The sequence below is a fragment of the Onychostoma macrolepis genome, chromosome 04 (assembly GCF_012432095.1).
Source record: "Onychostoma macrolepis isolate SWU-2019 chromosome 04, ASM1243209v1, whole genome shotgun sequence".
NCBI lineage: Eukaryota > Metazoa > Chordata > Actinopteri > Cypriniformes > Cyprinidae > Onychostoma > Onychostoma macrolepis.
In genome coordinates this window covers 33,214,781-33,236,261 of record NC_081158.1, presented here as the reverse complement: position 1 = coordinate 33,236,261, position 21,481 = coordinate 33,214,781, and the positions used below count along the sequence as shown (strand labels likewise).

General features: G+C 36.3%; 1 protein-coding gene across 5 annotated transcripts in view; it reads right to left on the bottom strand.

The window, feature by feature from the left end:
* The window catches only part of pde3a (phosphodiesterase 3A, cGMP-inhibited), a 97,507-nt gene that overhangs the window by 25,407 nt on the left and 50,619 nt on the right, over positions 1 to 21,481 (bottom strand). For 2 of the 5 annotated variants that reach the window (XM_058772064.1, XM_058772066.1), the window contains exons 3-4: positions 3,240 to 3,257; positions 2,512 to 2,775 (exon numbers count right to left, since the gene is read on the bottom strand). In XM_058772064.1, the coding sequence (XP_058628047.1) occupies positions 2,512 to 2,775; positions 3,240 to 3,257 (282 nt within the window). Of the gene's footprint in view, positions 1 to 2,511; positions 2,776 to 3,239; positions 3,258 to 11,258; positions 12,023 to 21,481 lie in introns of those variants that run through there. The other 3 variants (XM_058772067.1, XM_058772068.1, XM_058772065.1) reach the window with 3 other exon arrangements.

Genomic DNA, 21,481 nt, shown 5'->3' with positions numbered 1-21,481 from the left:
TCCACCAAGATAACGCGAGCCATTCATGAATTGCTGCAACAATGCTAAGAAATAATGTAAAAACACTCTAACCGGTGAAAAACCATTCATTTTCACAAACGGAAGCCTAATTGACCCATCGCTAAGCTCCGCTCCCTGCAGGACAAGCTTTACAAAACGTCCCATAGGTATGAATGGCATGACTTTCAGTAAAATGGACTCATAAATAGACTGGATATTATTCATACATGGGCTAGAGTTAATTGTGGCATGTTCAAGCATTTTATATGTGATTTATCTTAAAAGAAATGTATAGATTACTGTTCTACTGTACTAAATGTTTTACTGTTTTACTGTACACAGACTTCCATGCAACTCCATTATAAAAGTATGTTTTGCAAGAAAACACTATTTCAGTCTTTCTACTTCCGAATTTCATGATTTATTCAAAGTGCTACTTGCTACTTGTAATTAGTATTTGTAACATAAAATTTCCTAGTCATTTTAAAATGTTATTTTAAAAAATGCATGTTATAGATCTGATTGTGAACACTTCATCTGTGTAAATGTTTAATTTTTGAAAAAAGTTTTGACCTCATTTCTTTTAATCTAAAAGTCATAACCAGATCAATAATTAAGTCCACTTAAACTTCACCCACACAAGCTCAAGTGAGTGCCACGCCCACATCTCAACATCCAATCAACAGCTGATGCATAGAACCAATTTCCGTCCACATTTGCTGCTTAAAAAAATCTGGAAATGCAAAAATTGGGCGGGGCCACAACAGCTGCAAACATCAGTCATGTTTTTAAAGTGGGGTATCCCGGTACCTGAGAGGGTGTGGCCTTACCTATGGGATGTTCACCCTCTCTCCTTTCTCTGGTAACTGCTCTCACATCACAACATCCAATCAACAACAGCTGCATAGAAGCAAGTTCTGCCTACATTTTTCTTTTTACATAATCCATTAATCTTATGTGTGCCACAATACGGATAAAAGAATCTGTTGCTTCTTAAAAAAAATCTCTATGAAGGAAATGAACGGAAATGGAATAAACTGGGCGGGGCTGCAACAGCTGCAAAGACATATATGTCACATTTTTAAGGCGGGGTTTAGTGAAGGGCTAATTACCAATCAAATCTTGCTACCTGAGAGGGTGTGGCCTGACCTTCGGGATGGCCAGCCCCTCTCCTATCTCTGGTGCCTTCTCTCACATCTCAACATCCAGTCAACAACAGCTGCATCATTTTTTTTTACATCATTAATTCATTCAACTCATATGTATGTCCCAATACAGCAGAAAGAATCTGTCGCTACTTAAAAAAATGGCCACAACAGCTGCATAGATCAGATTAGCCAGTCATATTTTAAGGCGGGCCTTAGCAACATCCAATTAAAAACTAATGCATAGAAATACAGAGTTCTGGCATGAAACCCTAGATGGCGCAGTCCGATAGGTCTAACTCAATCTGACCTAATGACATCATTATCACATGGCACAGCTGATTGGTTCTCTCCTGTATCGGTAGCCAATGAGCTCACTGCTCACCATTCAAATAAATGACTAGTGCTTGCTGTAGCAGTTTGTAGCGTGCTTCAGAAACCCTCCACCTTCCCCAGCTCCACCTGTATAGATCCGCTACGAGGTGATTCATGTATGCTATATTTGCAGCGGCAGTGTTTCTTACATGATCACAGCAGCATGTTGTGGATGTATTTCAGCAGCAGCAGCAGCAGCAGCAGCGTAGCAGATCTATTCTGCCAAGACCAAATACATTAGCATTGTCATGTACATTACCATGTCAATCCCTCCGAGAGTTGTCATGACAGAACTAAGTCCAGTCTTTATCCTTTTTCTTTTACTTTAAACTCAGTTGTATGTCACACTATGGATCCGTGTTGCTACTTAAAAAAATGAATCTAAATGGTAAAGGCGGGGCGGGGCTGCAACAGCTGCAAAGGTCAGTCATATTTTTAAGGCGGGGCTTAGCAAAGGGCCAATTACCAATCAAATTCTGCTACCTGAGAGGGTGTGGCCTTACCTACGGGACATCCAACCTTTCTCTGGCATGTCCTCTCACACCTCAACGTCTAATCAACAACTAACCAGAACCAAATCCCGCCCACGGTCATTATATGTACGTCATAATTTGGAAGAAAGAATCTTTTGCTACTTAAAGAAGTAGAAAGAATAGAAATGCAAAAAAGTGGGTGATGCCGCAACAGCTGCAAAGATTAGATTGGTCAGTCATATATTAAGGCGGGGCTTAGCAAAAACCAATCTGACGGATGGAGTCAAGTCACACCTAAATCTTTTTCTTTCATGATAATTTATTAAAATAGACTGTTTGTCACAATACAGATTCCTCACTACTTAAAAAAACAAACAAAACTATGAACGAAATGAATGGAAATGGAAAAAGTGGGCGGGGCTGCAACAGCTGCAAAGGTCAGTCATATTTTTAAGGTGGGGCTTAGCGAAGGGCCAATTGCCAATCAAATCCTGCTACCTGAGAGGGTGTGGCCTTACCTTCGGGATGGCCAGCCTCTCTCCTTTCTCCGGCACCTCCTCCGAGTCGGAGCAGGCGTGTCCTTCGCTGAAGGCCAGCAGGGGGCTCAGGCGTGGCCGGTGGTGCAGCGGCTGGAAGGTGAACTGGGTGCTGAGCAGGTTGCTGACGGCCCGCAGGGTGCTGCAGGTGTTCGGCGGGAGGGAGGGGTCAGCCAGCAGATCTGAGATCAGTCCGTGGGCCTCGCCCATCACCGCGATGTCCACCGTCACGCTGGTGCCCGAAGACTGGACGAGAGAGACAGGAAGTGGGCGTAAGGCAGAGGTAGAGTTAAACGCACAGGTAGCGGGAGAGGAAGAGACAAAGGGGGGAGAGAGAAAAAGCAACGTTAGCTCATCTGCACCTCGGCGGTGACGCGATGCAGGGCTGACGTAATGGCACACTGACGCAGAGAGTGACGCCGCACTGCTACACACGGGGGAACGAGAGACACACAGAGAACGAGAGAGAGAGAGAGAGAGAGAGAGAGAGACATTTCGAGGGCAACAGAGAAGGAGGTCATGAGAAGTACAGAAAGAGGACACATTTATAACACGTCTCACACTCGGTCTTTCCTCGCTAGCCCTCAAAAACGGCCACGGGATACAGTACTCACACACATGCACGATGGAGAAAGAGAGAGAGAGACATCAAAAGCAGATGAAGGACTGACACATACAGAGAATAACTAATGGAGGAAGGAGAAACTGACTTGCATTAGGCCGGATGGCTGCTCATATTGGGCCGTGCGGACATTCATTGTTCGAGAAAGGGAGAAAGAGAGAGAGAGATCTTCAAAACTCAGAGCATCTTCACGACAGGCAGCATCTGCTGGGGCGTATGTTCAGATGCCAACAGAACGCGTTTCATTTTCAAAGATCCCCAAAAGCCCTCAACTGCAAAGTGTGTCATTTCTGCACTCCTAAAGTCATCAAATGGAATTGCAAAAATGATATTTATTTGTGAGAGTTTGAGGTTCATTTCTCTTGGCCAAAGTAGCTAGACGCAAAAGACAAAGCCTCTGCATTTAAGCCAATCAGTCAGGACTACCGACCAAATGTCACGTAATTAATATTCATGAGCAAAATCAATACGGTTTGTTCCTATGACTCTTGTTTGATATGCTATTTACATATTCAAAAACAATTGCTGGAAACTAAGCTGCAAAAATGGCTCATTCAGAAATAATCATGATAGAATTAAATTAACATTTGACCACCCACATTTACATATTAATGTCTATTAAGAAAAAAATAATGTAAATAAATAAATAATTAAATAAGTAAAATAAATAATAATAATAATAATAATAACAATATTATATACAATTTAAATATTATGTTATTTTAAAATTTATATTCAAATATTATATGTATATATTTATATATAATATGATTCTTCAATATACATTTAAAAATAACACACATATAATAAAAATACTATAGTATAACAAGTACAAAGTATAATAATAAAACTAATAATAAAAATAAAAAATAAATAATAAAATCAGTGCATTACAAGCGAACACCACAAGATATACACGAGTACACGAGTATTGGCTTTTCATTTTTGTTCATTGTTTTTTTTTTTTTTTTCAAATCACAATAAATCTGTGATTGTTTTTATAATAAATTAAAATATTTAAAAAGACAGCCTGAATGGAGATAATCTGCTCTGTCTTCATAAGCATCTTCTGTGAAATCTCATAAACCTTGTACAAGACATGCAGGATATTGACAGTAGACACATGTGTTTGTTTACATTTTCTTCCCTCCATCAGAAACTCCTTGATTGATTCTGTCAGCTCATGTGCCGCTGACAGCGTGGCACACGTGAGGCTGACGGATGAGTGGTTGCTATGACAATGAGATCGCGTCAGCGGGTCGGGTTTCTACTCACTCTCTGTTTGTGTATTAAACACACAAGTGCTCGGTCTGATATTACTGTATTGAATTTTCTCTGTCACAGACCCCTGCAAAGGAACTACCCTTGTTGAATAATGCAAAATCCCTCACTTGGATTACATAAAAGAAATATTAGATAGAGCTGCATTAAAACAGATCACAGAGGCTAGATTAGACTAATAATTCAAACCTCGGTACATGCTAAAAAAGGATAATTACTGGTGTCACATCAAAGAAAATGAATATAAATGAGTACTTTTGCATTTCCAATCTGAATGATTTGAATGATTAAACTTATGTGATCATTTTGCGCTTGTAGCTACAGCAAAATTACACAGATTGCAGTCTATCAAGACCAAATTGGTGTGATTGGCATATAGTAATCATATCTAAAGTCCTGAAACATCTAGTTACGTTTATCATTCTATAAAACACATAACTGCATCAGACAAAAATTGCAGTTGCAGATAAATATGCTTAAACACATAATGACTACATTCATAATGCGATTTAAGCAGTACTGAGATTAATTTGCAGCTCATGTAAACAGAATTTTGTGATTATGTTATTATGATTATGCAGCAATCATAATCACGGTAAAATATGTTGCGTATTGCAGTTTTCTGTATACACTTTAATGTCCACTCTGATGAAAACGCACATGTCTGTGCTATAGACAGATGATGCATTATGCAAATGCATGGGTTTGGAAACACTGAATGAACAGAAAACAATATTTCTAGTGAGCTCAGGGATTATTTTGCCATTTTTATATATTTTTTTGCACTTGAAGCAGGTTCTGAATTTGAGGCAGGTCAATGATAACGGCAGCAGAAAACATTGCATTTGAATTTATATTTTATAATATGTTATAAATAAACATGAGAAATGATTGGCAATAATCAGACTATTAGTGTGCAATTCATTTGCATTTAAAGGAATAGTTCAACCAAAAATGAAAATTTGCTGATAATGTCCTTACCCTAAGGCCATCCAAGATGTAGATGAGTTTGTTTCTTCATCAGATTTGGAGAAATGTAGCATTCTATGACTTGCTCACCAATGGATCCTCTGCAGTGAATGGGTGCCGTCAGAATGAGTTGATAAAAACATCAGCTGATAAAAACATCACAATAATCCACAAGTAATCCACACCACTCCAGTCCATCAATTAACATCTTGTGAAGCCAAAAGCTGTGTGTTTGTAAAAAACAAATCCATCATTATGACGTTTTTAACTTCACACCATTGCTTCCAGCTAAAATACATAGAGTCCATAATCCATAATACTACTCCTCCAGTGAAAAAGTCCATCTCCTGTTGCCTCTCATCAAAATCCAGCCAAATATTTGTTTATAACTATTTTGGACTGTTTTGGCTTGGAAACGGTGCTTGATCTGTGCAGATTTCTCTCCTGATTCAGATGAGACGACTTTTTCACTGGAGAAAGCGAAATTATGGATTATGGATTTATATTTAGTTAAAAATGTCTTTGATGCATTTGTTTTTTTTACAAACACACAGCTTTTGTCTTCACAAGACGTTAACTGATGGTCTGGAGTGGTGTGGATTACTTGTGGATTATTGTAATGTTTTTATTAGCTGTTTGGACTCTCATTCTGACGGCACCCATTCACTGCAGAGGATCCATTTGGTGAGCAAGAAATGTAATGCTACATTTCTCCAAATCTGATGAAGAAACAAACTCATCTACATCTTGTGTGACCTGAGGGTGAGTACATTTTCAGCAGATTTAAATTTTGGGGTGAACTATTCCTTTAGAATGAAAGAAAGCATCACAGAGGTTGGCGTGTGGCATCAGGGTGAGTTCATATCCCAGCGATGTTGCTCAAGCTCCCTCTTGACTAAATAAGCCTTCAGTGAGGTGGGGTAATTTGCCGCTGCGCTCAGGGCAAAGTAAGAGCACGGCTGGAATGACAAACTCAAACACACAGGGAGTTAGAGTGTGACCAAAAAAAAAAAAAAAAAACCTTTCCAGGACTCCTCTGACATCCTTCATCCTGCCATGAGTCACTACAGCGAGAACATGTGGAGGATGTATGCGCAGCGTCACGCTACATATCTCAGAGCTAGCCACTGTCAGATGCCAAAAAACTGCGTAAGCTCGGCTCGGCTCGGCTCGAGAGCTTCCACGAAACGTTCGAGTTGTAAAACTATGTAAACACAGAAAGTGTCACATGTCTGCCGATGTGCATATTTGGAAAAAGAATGGCTGCTGGGTTTAGTTTTAACTGTCGGAAACGGGCTGGCTCATTGCTTCATCAGCGTGAACAGCGGCACAGGTCAAGGGTTATGAGCGTGGTGAAGTATTAATGAGAGCTTCATGTGGATGAGGAGGAGAGCGCTGTGACCTCAGCATCTCTCCTCTTGCCTCCCGCAGAGGCAGGTCACAACCTCACGACCCACGGCAGGGGGCATGCCAGTGACCCTTGTGGGAAAATAGCAGTGCTTTCACAGATTCATTTGTTGTTTGTGTTGGTGAGTCTCGCAAAAGCATGTCCAGGACACATTTTACCCCAAAATCAAAAGATTTTCATTATGGGAGGGGGGATTCAATAAATTACAATTAAATATTATATCGAATGAAATATAGTTTTTACTTTTATACTTACTAATAATATATATATATGTGTGTGTGTGAGAGAGAGTGTGTATGTATGTATATATATATATAATTATATACACACACACACACACATATATATACACAGTACATATGCATTTAATAAAAAAATTACTTTCACATATGCTTAACTATATTATATAGTCATGTTAATGTGAATGTATGCATGTATGTATGTATGTGACCCTGGACCACAAAACCAGTCTTAAGTCGCTGGGGTATATTTGTAGCAATAGCCAAAAATACATTGTATGGGTCAAAATTATTGATTTTCATGTTCCATGAAGATATTTTGTAAATTTCTTACTGTAAATATATCAAAACTTCATTTTTGATTAGTAATATGCATAGCTAAGAACTTCATTTGGACAACTTTAAAGGAGATTTTTTCAATATTTAGATTTTTTTGCACCCTCAGATTTTCAAATAGTTGTATCTCGGCCAAATATTGTCTGATCCTAACAAACCATACATCAATGGAAAGATTATTTATTCAGGTTTCAGATGATGTATAAATATCAATTTCGAAAAAAATTGACACAAGACTGGTTTTGTGGTCCAGGGTCACATATGTAAATAACAGTAAACAGTACTTATAGTCATATTTATAAGATCAAATGTGCTTGAATTGTCATGATAGCGTGACTAAAAAGTTTTATGTATATTTTAAATGTGGGGTGAAATGTGACCTGTGCATATTCCTGACAGATTCTGAGAAATGTCTGGAGACAGAAATCTGTCCTTCCAGCTGTGGAGAGACTGAGAAACACTTCCTCTGCTCTCTGTGTTACTCAGGTCTTCCACTAGGGTCACACGCGGACTGCCGGGAAGCCAAAAAGGGAGATTAAATATAGAAGGTATGGAGAGTGAGTTTGAGTGGACCGAGACAACATCGCTCCTTTCGTGGGAGTCTTTCAGCTCCTTCCTTTCATTACATTTTTCCCTCTCTCTCTCTCTCTCTCCTCCCATCTCAATCCGTTATCAAAACAGCGTCTGCCGCAACCAACATCAAGAGACGTGAGTCACTGGCGAGCTTGTCAAACAAGAAGATGTTCTGTGCAAACAATGGGCCGTAAAATCAAACTTGGGCTCTCTTAAACTTTAGCACTTGTGTGTTTGTGTGTTTTACCGCCGAGTAAAACAAGAGAGGTGTTTATGGGAAAGTTGCTCAAGCACTTTGGCTTGGAGAGCGGCTGACAGATCCCAGAGAGGCCGGCCTTAAAAAAAAACACATTATCTCGCTCTTCAGCGCAACCTTTACAACATCCTGTGATAGCCAAATCTGCCCATTACCTGACTGAAATGGACTCTCTCCACAGCTAATGTCCTCGGATTAGTGTGATTGTGTCTGTGCGCGCGCGTGTGAGTGTGTGTGCATAGGTGATATCAACAACACATCCAGGGAACAAAACGGGGGTTGCTGCTGGAAACCGTATCGATCCGAGCAGGTTGATCAGGGCCTTTGTGAACAGTGGTACAGGACAGCCGGGAGGGAAAAGTCCTCTAATAGCATCTCATTGATCGCAGGGCTTACACTAGACACAGAGAGATGCTGAGTCTTGTTATTCTCCGTGCATATGCATTCAAAACACGCTGGCCGATGGGATGCAAATGTGCATGAAAGCAAAAGCGAGGGCTTTGATGCACTGCGTTGGCAGGCACGTGTTTCTACACTCGGCTCTTCAGAGGAACACGCACATGCGCCGGAATCATGCGGAGCCGCCGCGCAGATGCCGAGGTGCAGCGAGGCGTGAAAGAGGAAGAACCCTTTACGAGATGTTTCCCTTACTCTACACTGACTTACATGCCACACCAGGACCGTCCCGTCTGAAAACTGCATGAATGAATGCTTTCTGTAATTCGCTCAAAAACTACAATCTGACACTGATGCGCTGCTTGTATCCAAAGCGATTTATAGTATGTGTGTATATATATATATATATATATATATATATATATATATATATAAATAAACATTTTCTTTGAAACCATAATGCAATTTGTTCTATAAAAACAGAATTGATTTGAAAAAAAAAAAAAAAACCTACTTTTGTAACATTATAATTGTAATTTAATGCATCCTTGCTGAATAAAACTACTCATTTCTTTCAGCAACAAGAAAAACTTTTGAATAAATAGAAATAAACATGTACACAATAAAGGACACAAAAGCACACACAAAACAAGTCTTGCTCAACAAAAGAATGCTCAACCAACCCAGTATTGATATTACAATCTTGGCTGGTGGAATGTATTCATGTTTTTGCATGAGAACGAGTTTTTAAGCATGCAAAATGACTCAAAACAAGCGTGACAAACTGTCATAGCACTTCAGTGCTGCTCTGATTGTGTATCGCCATTGCTTTGCGCCCCTTGACTGCAGTTTTAACAGCCAACGTGTCACAGCGGCATCATAAAAATTACAGCAGGACTAAATTGTGAATGAACTGAGCTGCCTGAGGTCCTCACAACACAAGAATGTTAATGGCTGTTTGTGGAAAGAGCAGTGTTTTTAAAGGCTACATACTTCACTTCATAATACTGAAGTGGCGGAAGGAGTCAGTAATTAGTTTATGTCACGTCGCTTTGACACTTGAGCAAGAGCTGAGTGATTTTCACCCTCTATCTAGACTACCATGTCAATATTGTGCGCTGCTGAGAAAAAAAAGGTGGTTTTTATAGGTGGGTTACTTGAGATTTTGTGGCGTCCCACAAATTCAGTGACATCTGACTGTGATGATGCTGGATGCAGACGTCTTTATTCCTGACTCAATCTAATGATCTGAATCCAATGAGCTTCCAGCTTCGAATCTAAATATTATACTTGATCTCGTTCCATTTCTTCTGTGCAAAAGTTAACATAATTTTCGTCATCATAACGCACACGGGCCGTTGCGTGAGGTGAGTTGGCTGGGAAGGTGATCGAGACACGGATAAATCCGTAAGTGGACTAGTGATTTACAGCACCTCTGAGAGTCCCTGACGTACTACAAACCTCCTTTTCCACAAAAACACACGCCGTGATTCACAGGAAATACTGTATGACAGAGAAATCCTTCCATTTGATGCCTCGGAAAACCTGTGGCTCACTTTGCTTAATGGATTGTGTGTGAGTGACATCTGAACAGCATTATTATCGTTAACCAAAACTAATACCATTAAAAAATAATAAATAAATAAAATGAACTGAAATAAAATAAGATATTAAATTTTTTTAATTCATTTCAGCTAGTTGCCAATGTTTTTTATTTATTTTGTTTAGTTTAAGTTTAAGTTAATTTACTAAAGCTAAATGAACTAAAAAACTATACAGACCTATTTAAAAATATATATAAAAAATACAAATGACAAAAACAACAAAAACACAAACTTTGAAGTTAATATGAAAAATAAAAATGTAAAGAATAATATAAACTAAAGTAAAATATAAAAAGCTTACAATTATTTCAGCTAGTTGCCAATGTTTTTTTATTTATTTTTGTTTAGTTTAAGTTTAAGTTAATTTACTAAAGCTAAATGAACTAAAAAACTATACAGACCTATTTAAAAATATATATAAAAAAATACAAATGACAAAAACACAACAAAATACTAAAACTAAAAACAGAAAATATAAAAATAAAATCTAAATTCAAAATATTGATTAAAAACTATAACACTAGATAAATTATACTAAAATAATACTGCATCTTAGTCTAGCTTATTTACATAATACAATGCACAAATTTCTAGATTATATAATCGGTTTTCACTTTATGTTCAACTATTAACACAGTGGAGTAACAGTTTACATTTATGCATTTAGCAGACGCTTTTATCCAAAGCGACTTACATTGCATTCAAGTTACAGTTTTTACATTTGATCAGCTCTTGCTTTCCCTGGGAATCGAACCCATGATCTTGGCGTTGCTAGCGTCATGCTCTACTATTTGAGCTACAGGAAAGCAGTTAAAACTATCATTAAATTATTTATCAAATAAAAATAAAAATGAAATCAATTTCAGTTGTGTAAAGAAACACATTTGTAGGCACAATGTATATTGCCTAATTCATTTCGAGCATCTACCCAAACCACAACAGGCTTTTAAGCTCCAGAAAAAACATTTCAGTAAAGTGCATTCAATTTAGTCTCGTGCACAGATGAATATTAGCAACAATGAAAAGAAAACGGTGTATCTCCCACCTGCTGGCTGTGATACGGGCAGAACGGCCCGGCGGTGGCACGCCTCTTCCTCATGATGCCAGGGTCACTCACAGATCAGTCTGTCTGGCTGCTGGAGTGGTGAGTGTGTGTGTGTGTGTGTGTGTGTGTGTGAGTGTGTGAGTGTGTGAAGTCCACAGCTCACGCTTGCGCCGCTGCTTTCAGATACTGTAGGTGCTCCACACGCCACAGGAAGCATTTATATTGAAAATAGCCTGTTGCTAAGTGACAACCGGGCAAAGAGCGTTACCTCAGGGCCCACACAATAAATAGTTGTTTGGACTAAATTGGTCAACAAAAATGCCTTTCCACTCCTTCACAGTTTTTTTTATGACACAGAGACACTTGATAGTTTCTCTGAAGGGCCGTTCAAGCTGACAGTAAATTTGCAGCACACAAAGTAACCGTCATCTAGTTTCAAAGAGAGTTAGAGATTTCCAGCAGTCACTACTGATGATGAACGGGTCCAGCACTGGATGTGATAAAACTGACAAAAGTTTGTTTATGCAAATGACCAGTGATGTAATGTGACAGCTACCAATGGGACGCAAACTAAAAAGCTAAAAACACTAAAAACCTGTACTGATCATATTTCACCCCAATATAAAACAATAATAATCATGCAAAATAATTGTATATATTATTATTATTATTATAGTATTTATACATTATGGTACCATTTAAATGTTAAATGACCATTTTGTGTTTTATATGTTTATAATATACAGTAATTTATTATTTTAAAATATATATTAAAAAAATATTCTTATTTCTTTTCACCCCACCCCCCAAAAAATATCTATCTATCTATACACACACACACACACACACACCATTTATAGGATTTTTAAATATAATATAATATAATATAATATAATATAATATAATATAATATAATATAATATAATATAATATAATATATAATATAATATAATATAATATAATATATAATTCCATGCAAAATATAAATGATTAATATATTTAAATTTGATATATACCTGTTTTTCTATTTCTGAATATTACACAAATTAAAATTAATATATTACTGTAATGCACAAAATAATCAAATGTATTATTGAAAGTATTTATACATTATGGTAAAATTTTTGAACTCTTTAATTAATGCGTTAACTCTCTTTTATCATTATTAAGCAAATCATTGCAGTAATAATTTACTATACAGTAATTGGGAATCTAATAAGAAAAAGAATAATAAACTTTACTAATTCTCTATTTTAAATTAAATTAAATTAAAGTAAAATGTTTACATCCAATACAGATATGAATTTTGTGGTTAAAATGTACTATATAATATAATACATATTACATTACATTTCCTTGATTTTATTTGGGGCAAAATATAATGTGAACTTTCTTTAGCTAGAAAGGTTTATGTAAAAGAGCAGTGACGTGGAGGCTGCTAATGAGAGTGACAGTAATTGAACACAAACACCAACAATACAGCCACATGGGAGACGCAGTGCACCCTGGGAAGGGTGCGAGGAAGAGACGGGTCTCCTGAGGTGCACACACTGGCTCTCCATCACGTCAAGGGTCACAGGTTCAGCCGTCAGCAGTGTTTGCACTACTGCACACCTTTATCAGCCTCGGGATCCTGGAGATGGCTGCTTTCCACAGATCAATGAGAGGAAAGCAGGCAGAAATCATGCACACCATCGGCTGCACTTTGAAAGCTGGTGGGTGAACGAGAACTTTGAAGTGATAATCAGTCTTCAATGCAGCAAATACGATCCAGAGAAAACCAAGTCCCCTAATTGACTAATGATAAAACAACTGGGTAATTAGAAAAGAGAGCGAGCTCTGTTAGCTCTCAAACACACACACAAATAATGTCTGTGCATCATGTGTGTCTAAATATGGCTGTGAAGCAGAAAGAGCAGCATCGATCCACAGCGGGAGGATATCCTTCTGATAAGAAGGCTTAGACACTGAACACACACACACACACACCTCCCACTATTCATTATCCTGAAATGCAGACACATCTAATTATGCAAGCTTGATCATTGTGCAACAAAATGTGCACATATTGCATTGACAGAATTGCCATGAGATGCTATAGCAGATATTAACAAACAAAAGTTTTCACTTTAAGGTCGAGTACTGTCACAGCAGAAAACAGTTTGAAGAAAACTGTACTAAGTGTGTTAATTAAAGTTAGTCAGTTTCATGCTTTCAGAAGCCCCATAAAACATCTAATAATATAAATAAAATATTAATAATCTAGGTTAGAATATAATAAAATTGAATATATATATATATATATATATATATATATATTCAATTTTATTATATATATATATATATATATATATATATACACACTATATACACACTAATATTAATTATATAAATAAATAAAAATTAGACTGTATTCTGTTATTTTTATGTTCATGTGAATATAATCTACATTCTTAATATTACTATTTAGATGTTTTATACAGTTTTATAGAGTTTTCGGCTTTTAGGAGCCTACTACACATAAATACAAGAATAGAATAGAATATAATGTAAATTATTTTATTAACATTATGAAATAATTCCAACATGTGTGTCTTTGCAAACATTTTTGGAATACAAAAAATACATAAAGTCTGAATACAATGTTATTTTTGATTGACCACAGTGTTGTTTTATTATCATCGAGATACTATTATAGTTTTTATTAATATTTTGAATGAGTTTTAATTTTTCCGTTTTCATTATAATTTTAGTTAAAGTTTAAGTAATTTTGTGTTTTTGTCATTTTAAATAAAAAAAAAAATTAAAAATCTCTCTCTCTCTCTCTATATATATACATATATACGCACACACACACACACACACACACACACACACATACACATACATATACATATATATATATATATATATTTTTTTTTTTATAAATTTTTTTTTAAATTAAATTAAAACAAGAAATGCTATTTTTTATATATTAAAAAGGTTATTTATTTTATTTCAGTTAAAGTTCATTTCAAATAATGTGTTAGTTTGTTTTTTAGTTACGTTTTTTTTCGGTTTTAGTTTTAGTTTCCGTTTTAGTTAACTATAATCACCCTGAATGACTGTCGATGGAGAATGCATAAATGAAGTAGTGACTTAGCTAAACCTCTGTTTGTAGCTTGATATCTTCACCTATTGTTACTGCTGCCTGTCCAACAGGACCGAACACTGCATTTGCATTAGCAATTGCATACATAAACACACACACACACACACACACACACACACACACACATACAAGACGCTCACTAAGAACGGCGATTCCACACACACAGCGTTCTTTCCTCCTGTGCATTGTTCGTGCTATCAGCTCACGGCCTTGCGCTTTTCCCAAGGCCCAGTGCATTATGGAGGCGCCCTCACTGGCCCGGCACACTCTGACAGCTCTATTGTGAGACTCTCTGACTGACAGCAGATTTCTAAGGTCATGTTCAGCCGTGTATTACGCTTTAACTTATGTCTCTGTCAGCGTCGCAATAGTCTTAACTGCTCTCTGGCGGTCTAGTTTCACCTCAGCGGATTTTCACACAAATCCCCTCGTGCAAACGCTGCTAGCGCTACGGATGGAAGCGCCGTCCTTCTGCCATGCCGCGATGCCACGGCGCAGAGCGACCTGACGGAAAGAAAAGGACTCGAGAGCTTCCTCTCTGTCGCAGGCAAAGGCAGAAATAGGTGGAGGTTAGACTGCTGGGAATGAATGAAGCACCGAGGGACAAACGCACGGGCAGCGAGAACAGAAACACGTCACTACAGACGTCACCGCTACTCCCTGCTCTCACCCAGCCGTGAGGAGAACTAGATCAAAAGTGCAAACACATTAGCATATCCACACACACACACACACGCTGGGGAGTTCCTGAATAAAAAAATAGTAAACTCACACACAAAATTATCATTCCTTCTGTCATTCTGGGTCATGTCACGCTATCATAATCTACTGAGTAATAAATCATCCATTATATGTATATATTTTCAATATAATTTTTCATCCAGGCACACTATATTATTATTATTACTACTACATCTTCTTAAAATATTCTTTTAACTCATAATCAATAAATTTTTCTTGTTTCTAATATCATTTTCACCTGGGTACATTATTGTTATTATTATTATTATTATTATAGTATTTATACATTATGGTACCATTTAAATGTTAAATGACCATTTTGTGTTTTATATGTTTATAATATACAGTAATTTATTATTTTAAAATATATATATATATATATATATATATATATATATATATATATATATATATATATATATATATATATATATATATATATATATATATATATATATATATATATATATATATATATATATATATATATATATATATATATATATATATATATATATATATATATATATATATATATATATATATATATATATATATATATATATATATATATATATATATATATATATATATATATATATATATATATATATATATATAAATCTATATTGTAAAACGTGTTTTCCTAAAAAAAAATTTTAATCAATTCGTAGTTTTCCCCAAATTTCAATACCATTTTTCTTCTTGGTAGTTATTTTCTTTTCTTTTCTTGTATTATTGTTTATTTATTTTTAAATTAAAGGTGCACTAAGTGATTTTTGTCCAATGATGTTGTTATTTGAAAGCACCAAAACAAACATGCCCATACCCCAACAGGACCTCGCCCCTATTTTGATATCTCCACCCCACACGTTCGTACACAACCCTGGCATAACGACAATCGCGAAAACAAGCGAAGATGACTCACAAGCATATTCAAACAAAAGCCAACACGGACGGATAAGTTGTGTGAAACAATGCAAAATCAACGTTACTCACCTATCAAGAAGAAACAATGCAACCTCGGCGTTCGATTCGAGCCCTTCCCGCTCCTTGAGTTCTCTCTCTCCACCGCTGGAAAGCTGCTCTGATATTTACGCAGGTCCTACCTCTTGCCTGATCGTAACCCTTCTATATTTAATGTTTTGTTCCTCCGATATTTTCCTCTTTTTTTATCTTCCTGTTCTCTCTATCTATAGTCGATCTGCTAATATCCGTCCTGTACACTCAAATTGAGCGCTCTCCTCTCGCTATCATTACAAGACATGCTCCCTTACTGCTGATTGGCTGCAAGTGTGTTTTGGGACATGGTCCGACACTGCGGTCAAAAGTGTTTTTCAAAAGTTGCTTAGTGCACCTTAAATTAAAGAATAGTAACATTACTTATTCACACACAAGATGCAAAATACAGATTCGTAATACTTTACAATAGCCCGACCTTTTATCCTGGCAGTTCTTTACCGACATCATCCTCCAGGAAGTGACATCATTTTGGTGGGAAAACACTTTTTAGCATGAAAGAATGTTTCTGATGCACGTCCTTAAATTACACAAGCATATTAATATTTTGCATTTCCAGAGTTCAAAGGAGCAGCAGAGCAGGCCAAGAGAGATTATGTCACTAGGATGTTTGAAAGACCTCACATCCCGGTTACAAGCACAGGGTCACACACAGGTCACCAGCTCACAGACTCATTTACATTGTAGACATAATTATTAATCAGAGATCTAGCAACAAAACAAACAACTCACAGGCCCCACTTCACCCCAAAATCAAAAGTATTATTGAAAGTATTTATACATTATGGTAAAATTTTGAACTCTTTAATTAATGCGTTAACTCTCTTTTATCATTATTAAGCAAATCATTGCAGTAATAATTTACTATACAGTAATTGGGAATCTAATAAGAAAAGAATAATAAACTTTACTAATTCTCTATTTTAAATTAAATTAAATTAAAGTAAAATGTTTACATCCAATACAGATATGAATTTTGTGGTTAAAATGTACTATATAATATAATACATATTACATTACATTTCCTTGATTTTATTTGGGGCAAAATATAATGTGAACTTTCTTTAGCTAGAAAGGTTTATGTAAAAGAGCAGTGACGTGGAGGCTGCTAATGAGAGTGACAGTAATTGAACACAAACACCAACAATACAGCCACATGGGAGACGCAGTGCACCCTGGGAAGGGTGCGAGGAAGAGACGGGTCTCCTGAGGTGCACACACTGGCTCTCCATCACGTCAAGGGTCACAGGTTCAGCCGTCAGCAGTGTTTGCACTACTGCACACCTTTATCAGCCTCGGGATCCTGGAGATGGCTGCTTTCCACAGATCAATGAGAGGAAAGCAGGCAGAAATCATGCACACCATCGGCTGCACTTTGAAAGCTGGTGGGTGAACGAGAACTTTGAAGTGATAATCAGTCTTCAATGCAGCAAATACGATCCAGAGAAAACCAAGTCCCCTAATTGACTAATGATAAAACAACTGGGTAATTAGAAAAGAGAGCGAGCTCTGTTAGCTCTCAAACACACACACAAATAATGTCTGTGCATCATGTGTGTCTAAATATGGCTGTGAAGCAGAAAGAGCAGCATCGATCCACAGCGGGAGGATATCCTTCTGATAAGAAGGCTTAGACACTGAACACACACACACACACACACACCTCCCACTATTCATTATCCTGAAATGCAGACACATCTAATTATGCAAGCTTGATCATTGTGCAACAAAATGTGCACATATTGCATTGACAGAATTGCCATGAGATGCTATAGCAGATATTAACAAACAAAAGTTTTCACTTTAAGGTCGAGTACTGTCACAGCAGAAAACAGTTTGAAGAAAACTGTACTAAGTGTGTTAATTAAAGTTAGTCAGTTTCATGCTTTCAGAAGCCCCATAAAACATCTAATAATATAAATAAAATATTAATAATCTAGGTTAGAATATAATAAAATTGAATATATATATATATATATATATATATATATATTCAATTTTATTATATATATATATATATATATATATATATATATACACACTATATACACACTAATATTAATTATATAAATAAATAAAAATTAGACTGTATTCTGTTATTTTTATGTTCATGTGAATATAATCTACATTCTTAATATTACTATTTAGATGTTTTATACAGTTTTATAGAGTTTTCGGCTTTTAGGAGCCTACTACACATAAATACAAGAATAGAATAGAATATAATGTAAATTATTTTATTAACATTATGAAATAATTCCAACATGTGTGTCTTTGCAAACATTTTTGGAATACAAAAAATACATAAAGTCTGAATACAATGTTATTTTTGATTGACCACAGTGTTGTTTTATTATCATCGAGATACTATTATAGTTTTTATTAATATTTTGAATGAGTTTTAATTTTTCCGTTTTCATTATAATTTTAGTTAAAGTTTAAGTAATTTTGTGTTTTTGTCATTTTAAATAAAAAAAAAAATTAAAAATCTCTCTCTCTCTCTCTATATATATACATATATACGCACACACACACACACACACACACACATACACATACATATACATATATATATATATATATATTTTTTTTTATAAATTTTTTTAAATTAAATTAAAACAAGAAATGCTATTTTTATATATTAAAAGGTTATTTATTTTATTTCAGTTAAAGTTCATTTCAAATAATGTGTTAGTTTGTTTTTAGTTACGTTTTTTTTCGGTTTTAGTTTTAGTTTCCGTTTTAGTTAACTATAATCACCCTGAATGACTGTCGATGGAGAATGCATAAATGAAGTAGTGACTTAGCTAAACCTCTGTTTGTAGCTTGATATCTTCACCTATTGTTACTGCTGCCTGTCCAACAGGACCGAACACTGCATTTGCATTAGCAATTGCATACATAAACACACACACACACACACACACACACACACACATACAAGACGCTCACTAAGAACGGCGATTCCACACACACAGCGTTCTTTCCTCCTGTGCATTGTTCGTGCTATCAGCTCACGGCCTTGCGCTTTTCCCAAGGCCCAGTGCATTATGGGAGGCGCCCTCACTGGCCCGGCACACTCTGACAGCTCTATTGTGAGACTCTCTGACTGACAGCAGATTTCTAAGGTCATGTTCAGCCGTGTATTACGCTTTAACTTATGTCTCTGTCAGCGTCGCAATAGTCTTAACTGCTCTCTGGCGGTCTAGTTTCACCTCAGCGGATTTTCACACAAATCCCCTCGTGCAAACGCTGCTAGCGCTACGGATGGAAGCGCCGTCCTTCTGCCATGCCGCGATGCCACGGCGCAGAGCGACCTGACGGAAAGAAAAGGACTCGAGAGCTTCCTCTCTGTCGCAGGCAAAGGCAGAAATAGGTGGAGGTTAGACTGCTGGGAATGAATGAAGCACCGAGGGACAAACGCACGGGCAGCGAGAACAGAAACACGTCACTACAGACGTCACCGCTACTCCCTGCTCTCACCCAGCCGTGAGGAGAACTAGATCAAAAGTGCAAACACATTAGCATATCCACACACACACACACACGCTGGGGAGTTCCTGAATAAAAAAATAGTAAACTCACACACAAAATTATCATTCCTTCTGTCATTCTGGGTCATGTCACGCTATCATAATCTACTGAGTAATAAATCATCCATTATATGTATATATTTTCAATATAATTTTTCATCCAGGCACACTATATTATTATTATTACTACTACATCTTCTTAAAATATTCTTTTAACTCATAATCAATAAATTTTTCTTGTTTCTAATATCATTTTCACCTGGGTACATTATTGTTATTATTATTATTATTTATAGAACATAGTAATATTCAGTCGTTAACCCCAAAGGGATTTAAAAAAAAAATATTCACAAGAGACCAAATACAGATTTATAGTACTTTACCATAGATCCACCCTTTATATATTATTTATATATATTTATATGCAACCACATTAGCATATGTGACCCTGGACCACAAAACCAGTCTTAAGTCGCTGGGGTTTATTTGTAGCAATAGCCAAAAATACACTGTATGGGTCAAAATTGTTGATTTTTCTTTTATGCCAAAAAACATTAGGATATTAAGTAAAGATCATGTTCCATGAAGATATTTTGTACATTTCTTACCGTAAATGTATCAAAACTTAATTTTTGCTTATTAATATGCATTGCTAAGAACATATTTGGACAACTTTAAAGACGTTTTTCTCAATATTTTGATTTTTTGCACCCTCAGATTCAAATAGTTGTATCTCAGCCAAATATTGTCATATCCTAACAAACCATACATCAATGGAAAGCTTATTTATTCATGTATAAATCTCAATTTCGAAAAAAATTTACACTTATGACTAGTTTTGTCGTCCAGGGTCACATATATGTGTACACATCCAAATTAATCATTCCTTCTGTCATTCTGGATCATAAAATATTATATATATATAAATCTATATTGTAAAACGTGTTTTCCTAAAAAAAAAAAAATTTTAATCAATTCGTAGTTTTCCCCCCCAAATTTCAATACCATTTTTCTTCTTGGTAGTTATTTTCTTTTCTTTTCTTGTATTATTGTTTATTTATTTTTTAAATTAAAGGTGCACTAAGTGATTTTTGTCCAATGATGTTGTTATTTGAAAGCACCAAAACAAACATGCCCATACCCCAACAGGACCTCGCCCCTATTTTGATATCTCCACCCCACACGTTCGTACACAACCCTGGCATAACGACAATCGCGAAAACAAGCGAAGATGACTCACAAGCATATTCAAACAAAAGCCAACACGGACGGATAAGTTGTGTGAAACAATGCAAAATCAACGTTACTCACCTATCAAGAAGAAACAATGCAACCTCGGCGTTCGATTCGAGCCCTTCCCGCTCCTTGAGTTCTCTCTCTCCACCGCTGGAAAGCTGCTCTGATATTTACGCAGGTCCTACCTCTTGCCTGATCGTAACCCTTCTATATTTAATGTTTTGTTCCTCCGATATTTTCCTCTTTTTTTATCTTCCTGTTCTCTCTATCTATAGTCGATCTGCTAATATCCGTCCTGTACACTCAAATTGAGCGCTCTCCTCTCGCTATCATTACAAGACATGCTCCCTTACTGCTGATTGGCTGCAAGTGTGTTTTGGGACATGGTCCGACACTGCGGTCAAAAGTGTTTTTCAAAAGTTGCTTAGTGCACCTTAAATTAAAGAATAGTAACATTACTTATTCACACACAAGATGCAAAATACAGATTCGTAATACTTTACAATAGCCCGACCTTTTATCCTGGCAGTTCTTTACCGACA